This window comes from Gekko japonicus, unplaced genomic scaffold (genome assembly GCF_001447785.1).
Source record: "Gekko japonicus isolate JY-2015 unplaced genomic scaffold, Gekko_japonicus_V1.1 scaffold1129, whole genome shotgun sequence".
Taxonomy (NCBI): Eukaryota; Metazoa; Chordata; class Lepidosauria; order Squamata; family Gekkonidae; genus Gekko; species Gekko japonicus.
The window spans coordinates 387273-395511 of record NW_015173157.1 but is presented as its reverse complement, the minus strand read 5'-3'; the positions used below and the strand labels follow the sequence as shown (position 1 = coordinate 395511).

The window sequence follows — 8239 nt, the reverse complement described above, 5'->3', positions numbered from 1 at the left end:
GGGCCGCCTCCTGCTCTGGCCGCCGCGTTGTATGGGGCGCGGGCGCTTGGCGCTTTCCAGATATGGTCAAGGCGGCGGCGCTGCTGAGGGAGGGGCGGGCGGCGGGCTGTCGCTGAGTACCGGCACCGGCGGCGGGGCCGGCGGAAGAGGCGGAGGGGGGCGAGGAAGACGCGGCGAAGGAGGAGCGCTCGTTGCCCGGAGCCTGCCGGGGAGCGGCGAGCGAGGCTGTCTGCAGGTAGGGAGCCAGGCAGGCAGGAGCCCCCGAGCCTTTGGTGTCCGGGCGGGGCGGCCCGGAGGAAGCCGGCAGGGAGCAGCCGCCGCGCCAGGGGTGGCTAGGGAGGCGCTCCCGCCCACCTTGCGAGCGCGAGCGGGGCAACATGCTGGCGGAAGGAAGGAAGGGAGGCATGAATGAATGGGTGGATGGATGGATGGATGAGAGGCAGCCATGGCAGGGGCGCGGGCCGGAGGAGCCACCCTTTGCGGCTGCCCTTGTGCGGTCGCGCGCGCGCGGAAAACGCACTTGGTCCCGGGGAGCGCTTCGCCCCGAGGCAGGATGCGTGGCGGTTGCCCGCAGGGCCGAGCCGTTCTGGGAGGGAGGGGAGAGGCCGTGACATGTCCTGGCGTGGATGCCGCTTGGAGGAGGCATTGGGGTGGTGGTTCTGCTTGGAAGGCTCGCGCTCCTCTCTCTCTGCAAACACACCCACCGCCTGCCTGCCTGCCGGTTGGACCTGTGTGGCTCTCCGGGGATGGGAACTTCCCGGGAACTTGTGCTGCCTTTGGCGTGGTTGTCCCCTGCGACCTAGGCGCCCGATCTGTTGCTGCAGTGGGGGCGTGGGAGATTTCTGTAGAGTTTCCAAGCAGGACTGCTGCTCGGGCTAGGCTTCCCTCGCCGCCGGATTCCTTTGGCGTACCCGCGCGGTGACAGTACTGCAGCTGGGCTGATGATGAATGGCCTGGGATGGAAATTTGTATTTCCCTCTTCCGTTGAGGGGAGGGAGGGAAACTAGCATGTCTAGTTCAAATCCACACACACCAGTAACCAGCAGTGCAGGACGTCCACTCCCCCCCCCCAGCCATGGTGGAGATGGGAATGCAGAGTTTAGCCCGTGGTTGGAGTGTCTGAATACTAATAGACAGGGGGGTTTTAAACTGCAGTTTCTAGGCAAACTCCTAAGGAATAGCAATTATTTCTGGATTGGGCGGCTGCAGCAGCTAGGGAAAGCAGAGGATATGCAAAGGTCCAGATCCGGCATGTATATACAGGTCTGGGAGAATATCTGAGTTTGCCTGGTGTGAGAAAGGGAATTCATAGCCTGGAACCCCCTGGCATCTTGCTTCTTTAATCACCCAGAGGAATGGGTTAATTACAAATCATCTGTCAAAAAGGGTCTGCAGTGGAAAATGGTGTCCAAGGAGAGACAGACAGAGGTTATCAGGATCCAGGTGTCTCTTTCTAGCATGGCTACAGAACACACCCACCGAAAGGGATCTCCCTTGCTGGGCCCCTCCCCCTGGTTCCTGTACAGCTTAAGTGTGTTAGTGGTGGTTGGATAGAACACAACTGCATTGGGACTATTTGGGGAGGGGGAGAGCGGGGGCTGCACTCAGTTCTGCCTATAGGGCTGGAGATGGTGATGCATGTGCGTTCTCTTTCCTTGGACCTAGCCAGAGGAGGGTGGGAGAACCAGCTGGGAATGCAAAGGGGGAAGTCTTTCACCATCAATCCCCCCCCATGAATTCTACATAGCTATCTTTTCTTAATTATGACATTGACTTGGATGTGACAAAACGTTAAACCGATCACAGAGCCAGAAGAGAGGGGGGGGGACATAAATGGGCACCCACACCGGCGATCAGTAAATGTGCAAAGCAAGAGCATCACCACGTTTTAACCGAACCGTAGCATCCATGATCGTAAGACTTCAGCTCCTGCACTAACCATGCTGAAGCCCCAGGGTGGTGTTATGCAGAATGCCCCCCTCCCCATGGCTGTAAAAACACGTTAGATGTGCCTGTTTCTAGTGAGATGCTTAAAGTAACAACGGTCCGAGAGCAGCCATGAGAGCCGCTTGAAGCAGGTTGTGGGGGGGGGGGGGGGGGGAGAGGAAGCTCTGCACGTACCAAAACCTGCAGACTTTTGGCATGGTAAGTCACACCTGAAATATCCCTTACTGTATATATTAGTGTTCTGGTGAGCAGGGAGAGAAAGACACATGATGAAGATATAATGAGGAAATAATAATTTCAGCGCATGGTGTGTGTATGTGTAAAGCTTGAGCTAGAAAATGGTCTATCTTGATCAAAGAGGGGAGCAAGTTGAGGGTTAAGTAAGAAATACCTTTCACCACGGGCTCACTCTAATTTTCTCCATTTTCCCACAACAGTTATTCAGTCTGACAAGCAAAAAGGAAACTGCTGCCTTTGTAGTACTTGTTAATTTTGCTTGATTTAGCATGTTTGCTGTTGGATGAAAAATCGATTTTTCTTTTTCCTCCACAGTAAAAGCTCCGGCTTCTTTCCTCCCCCTCTTCCCTTTAGATATTTACTTAAATCTCTTCCTGGGGCAAAGTAAATAATTAGAGACACCTGCAGCGCTGATTGAGTTCTAATTCTCTTTTCGAGCGATGTGGCGTTGGCATTATTAGCAACTTCATTATTGTCAAGAAACACATTGCGTGGGCTTCATCTAGGTGGAGGCATGGCTCTGCATCTCCCCAGTAATTTTAGCTTAATTCTTTAATAGCAGCTTAGTTGATTTTTATCTTGGCTTTGCTGAGCAACCTTTCTGTCAAAGATTTAGGCTAACGGGAAACTGCCAAATACTGTGGTGATCTAGTAAATAGATCTGGGGAGAACCTTTCTCACTCTCTTTTTTTAAAAAGGTGAAAGATATAATAAAACACAGGGGGGATGAGTCTGGATGCATTTCATTTTGCTGCTCTCTTTGTTCTAATTTTATAAACAGTCTGTTCAGATAAATTCAGGTGTGCATGACACCCCCCCTTTCTTTCTCTCTTCTCATCTTTTTTTAATCAGCCGAGCAGTTTAGTGATATTTGTTTCCTGCTTTCCAGCTGCCAGATTCATCTGCAAACTAAGCCTGTTTTATAAACTCCCAAAATGTTTTGCGAAATGGAAGTCTGTTATAGTACTACCCAAATCCACTGTCCCAAGGATTGCCAGACCTCCCACGTCTTTTTGTGTGGCTAGTTGTCCGGTTGCATTCTTCCAGAAAACTCTTCTTGTGGGTGTTCCAGATCCTGGCTTTTCAAATGTCCCCCTACTGAGTCTTCCTCTGTCAGGAAGCAACATCAGGGCTATGTGCTGGGTCAGCCCCACGAGTCTACCTAGCTCAGCATTTTGACAGTGACCAGCCATAACGCCTCAAGGACAAAAGTTGGAAAAATTCCAAGTGCTGAGGATTTCTAGAAGACAGCTGCTGTAACTCCTGGAACTGTAACATAGAATGAATAGGAATCTAAAACATTTCTTAAGCCCTGTGCTCTGCACCCGAAAATTGGATTTTGGCTTCTAGGAATTTGGAATATCGTGGAAGTGGCTATGAAAGTGACATTGCTGCTTGCTATCTGCTGGTTAAGACGTGTACCATTTTAAAAATGAAGGTTATGATTTGGGCTTCTGTGGCCAAAGACAGACAGTTCAGACTACTGTTTTCCTAGGCCTGGGGCAAATAATAATAACATACCATAAAATATAGTATCATAATAGTGTACAATATCTTTTGAATGTCCAGATAACTTCATAAGTGTTCTCTCTTGCCTTTTTTTAAAAAACACACTAACGACGATTTAACAGTCCGATATATGCTAGTTTATTCTGAATTTACACTTGTCTGGGATTAAGTCCCATTGAATGTTGTGGGACTTAATTTCTTAGTAAACATGTTTGGGCTGTCAAATTGAAAGAACAAAACTAAGTATTCTTGGTTGAAGATTAGAATCCATGATGGAAAGATGACAAAGAGGCAAAGGCTTGTGAAAAATAGACTGCTATTCCTGCACTGCTTTCCAGAACCATCTCTTTGTGCAGATGGATCCACTCAGCCCTGCACACCATTCTCCCTTTGATAAAAAGACATGGAGACCCTGTGGGAAAACAGATTCTCTAGCCTCATTGGATTTAACATACGAATTGCACATACCGATTGCGTTTATAGGCAAAGGTAGGCACAGGCAAATGCAGACTCCTCCCTATGCTGCTGCCAACCCCCTACATCTTTCTTTTTTGCAATACAGAGAGTGTCCTGCTGGTCAGGCTATAGAAACTGGACAAGGGCATGCAGTATGTGCTGGAAGTTCCTTGTACTGTGCTCTCCTGTAGACCCAATCAAGCCATTCTTTCTTAGCCTTGGTCTTCCACCTGTAATATAAGAGGAGTAATACTGTCCAACCATTCAGAGTTGCTGTAAGGAGTATTTTGGGGAGGCACCATATATATGCTAACATTACTTATTTTTATTTTCTGCATGGAGGGGTACGGCTAATATCCTCCTGTTTGGTGACAAGGGAGTAGGTATTATTGTCTTGGATCATAAGTAATTATAAATAAGCTTGGCATCAGAAGGAAGATGGTTATGCTCTTTATACTGGTAAACCACTAGGTAATTGGATCACAGTCGTAAGAGGATTCATACTCTCCTTTTTCACAAACTTATGAAGGTCTTGAAGATTTGCAGCAGTGGTGGTAGAACAGAGATATGTTCACCTTCTCTTTGTATGTGAGCTATCTTCATTATATTTAGACCTTTTCAAATGTTATAGTCACACATACCAGGAGTCTCCCGAGCTCATCAAATGGGAGCACATGCTACCTGCCATCCTCCCAATATCGCATGGTCACCATATTGTGTAAACATGGGCAACATGTGTATTTGTCATCCGCATACATCTTTAGTATACATGAATGGACCACTGAATTCTTTCAGGGTTTGCATTCACATGAACCGAGGCTGTATGTGCATGGTAAATACCCCTGTTGCCCAGCATAAACCACTAGTAGAGGTCATCCAGAGATTTGGGCTGAGCTGCCACCAATGTGCAAATGACACTCGGCTCTGTCTCACACTACCAAGGAGGCTGTGGAAACTGTGAGCAGGTGCTTGGAGGCAGTTTTGGAATGGATGAGGGCTAACAAGCTGAAAATTAATCCCAACAAAATGGAGGTGGCTACTGGTGGGGAGGAAGGCCTGATCTGGGAAACGGGTTATCCCCTGTTCTGGATGGGGTTGCACTCCTCCTAAAGGAGTGGGTTCTAAGTTTGGGGATACTCCTGGAAGCTACAGGTAGTAGCAGTGGCCAAGAGTGCCTTTCAGCAGCTCTTCCTGGGTAGAAAAGTTGTTGCCACCATGGTGCATGCCCTGGTAACATCTAGATTACATTACTGCCATGTGCTCTATGTGGGGCTATCCTTGAAGACTGTCTGGAAGCTACAGTTGGTAAAGAATGCTGTGGCCAGAGTGTTGACTGCAGTGGTTCACAGGGACGGTATCACTTCAGTCTTGTTCCATCTACTCTGGCTTCCAGTTTCGTTCCAGGCTGAATTAAAGGTGCTGGTAAAGGTAAAGGTTCCCTTGCTCGAAAGCCAGTCGAATCCGACTCTAGGGTTGCGGTGCTCATCTCCGTTTCAAAGCCGAAGAGCCAGCGCTGTCCGAAGACGTTTCCGTGGTCATGTGGCCGGCATGACTAAACACCAAGGTGCACAGAACGCTGTTACCTTCCCACCGAAGTGGTACCTATTTATCTACTTGCAATTTCTTGCTTTCGAACTGCTAGGTTGGCAGGAGCTGGAACTAGAGACAGGAGCTCACCCCGTCTTGCGGCACCCGGGTCTTGAACTGCTGAACTACTGACCTTCCACAGCCTGCAGTTCAGCGTCTTAACCACTTGAGCCACCGCAGCTGGTATTGACCTTTAAACCCTGTATGGCCTAGGACTAACATATCTTAATGGCCATCTTCTCCCATATGGATCTAGTCATTCACACTGGTCATTGTTGGAGGCCCTGCTCTGGTTGCTCCCGACATCTGAAGTTAGATGACTGGCAGCCCAATAAAGGGCCTTCTCCATCATGAGAGCAAAACTTGGAACCTCCTCCCCTCGGAGATTTATCTGTCTCCCTCTATTGATGTCTTTTGCCAGCCGGTGAAGGATTTTGATTCATCTGGCATGTCCCCAATAATGGTTATCAGCCCCCTTTCTAGTGTTGTTTGTTAATGTGTTTTAATTTAACTGTTGTATAATTTTAACTGTATTTGTAATTGTTTACATTTTTAACTTTTTAAATATTCACTGCCGTGGAGACCCTTATTGGCTGGAAACATGGTATAAAAATGTTATAAATACATACACTCTCCCATTACACATGATAGTTGGGCTCCCAGTATGCATTATTGTAAAGACTGAAACGGACTATTGTGTCTGGACTTATTACGATCTGGAGATTTGGATCCAGTTTCTGGATCTATCAATAGCCCTTTTTTAGTATCAGACTAGGGTTTCAGATTATGGAGGGCAGCAAAGGACAGTAATCCTTTCCCCTTCCAGTGCTATTTTTCTCCTGCTTGCTATGTTATGTAATGGCCCATCTTACTTGATAACCGTATCATTAACTTTACATCATTTTGAAAGTTTACACCTCCAAACAGTTTCTTATCCCATCCCTCTCAGTCTCCCTAAGCATAATCAATAATGTTTTTAAAAACTTAAAAAAAAAAAATGTGAACCAAGTGTTCTTCCATCTAACCTACTCCCTTTTCTTAATATTTTAATTTAATTTTATTTAAGGGATTTGATAACTGTTCCTCACCCATGCCACCCAAAAAGTCTGAAGCCACTTATAATAGAAATATAAAATGCATTACAATACATTAAAACCAAGAAACACCTATCCTTATATATAATTGTATTTTGGTCATGGACTCTCATGAACATTCCACACACTCCCAAATCAGTTGGCTCCCTGATCTGTCACTCAGAAGGAATCCCTACCCACTGGCTGCATTGCCTGAGTCCGGCCTCCAACATTCTAAACTGTTTGCTGTTCCTCTCCCCCCCATAGCCAGTCAGAATACAGAGGTTGTATGCATATGTGGCCTGGTTGGCCTTTGCCTCTAACATTCTGAACAGTTTGCTATTGCTGTTGGGAGTCACTGTATGTGTCCTGAGGTAAAATACATATCCCAATCTTCCCTTAAGTGGTCACTGGAGTTGCCAATCTCCCTGTGGGGCCTGGAGATCTCCCATAAGTCAACATGTTCCCCAGCCACAGCACATTTCTCCTACAGAAAATTTCCCAGCTATTACAACTGATCTCCAGATGACCAATCAGTTCTCCTGGAGGCAACGACTACTTTGGGCAGTGGACTCTATGGCATTATACCCTGCTGAAGTCCCTCTACACCCCAAAACCTGCCCTCCCCAGGCTCTACCCCTCAAATCTACAGGTATTTCCCAACCCAGAGTTGGCAACTGTGTAGTTGGCTATGGAACCACTTTCCAGACCCTTGGAACCCAGAAAACACAGCGTAGGAGAAGGTGCTTTTCTACCTTAGCTGCCACTGCATAACCCCCCCCCCCAAAAAAAAAAAGTCAGGGGTGGAGGGAACCATACCTGTTACCATGAGGCTGTCCGCCCATCCTACCCATTTGGGGCAGCAAAATGACTTGAGACAGCCCTGTCTTTTAGCTAAGCCGAAGGAAAGAAACATGGCTTGCCTCCCTCTATTTCCCCCTTCCTTCTGCCCCCCCACCAACCACAGCTGGGACACTCACCTGGAGCTTCCTTCTAGAGTTCATTGTATTTCTTCCCACAATGGGCCTTACTCCTAGTATTATAAATAAGATCAGTGCATTAGAGGATTTATAAAGCCACACTAAAAAGTTCACCAAGCATAAGTCAATGACATTAATTGAAACAATTTAAGAGCAATCAACATTAGCAGCAATTAAGACAATTCAGCAGTGTAGCTGTTTGAACACAGGGGACAACAAGTAAAGAACAAAACACAAGACACTACAGAATCAGCAAAATGCCTGGGCAAATCACAGTGCAATTCTAAGAACACCATACTGGGAGTAAGCCGTAGGATTCTGAGTAAACCTGCTTAGGATGGCAGTCTGAGAAGGTTTTACCTTGCTCTAAATCTTAAAAGACTGGTAACCTGATAAGCTGTTAAGAGGAATGTGTTCCATAGCTGGGTTTCTCAAGAAAGGCCCTGTCTG

General features: G+C 47.2%; 1 protein-coding gene across 1 annotated transcript in view; it reads right to left on the bottom strand.

Moving 5' to 3' along the window:
- LOC107119825 (putative protein TPRXL) overlaps positions 1-379 on the bottom strand; it is a 946-nt gene extending 567 nt beyond the window's left edge. Inside the window, exon 1 of the mRNA XM_015422420.1 lies at positions 15-379. Within this exon, the coding sequence (XP_015277906.1) occupies positions 15-379 (365 nt within the window). The remainder of the gene's footprint in view (positions 1-14) is intronic.
- Between the last annotated feature and the right edge of the window lie 7860 nt (positions 380-8239).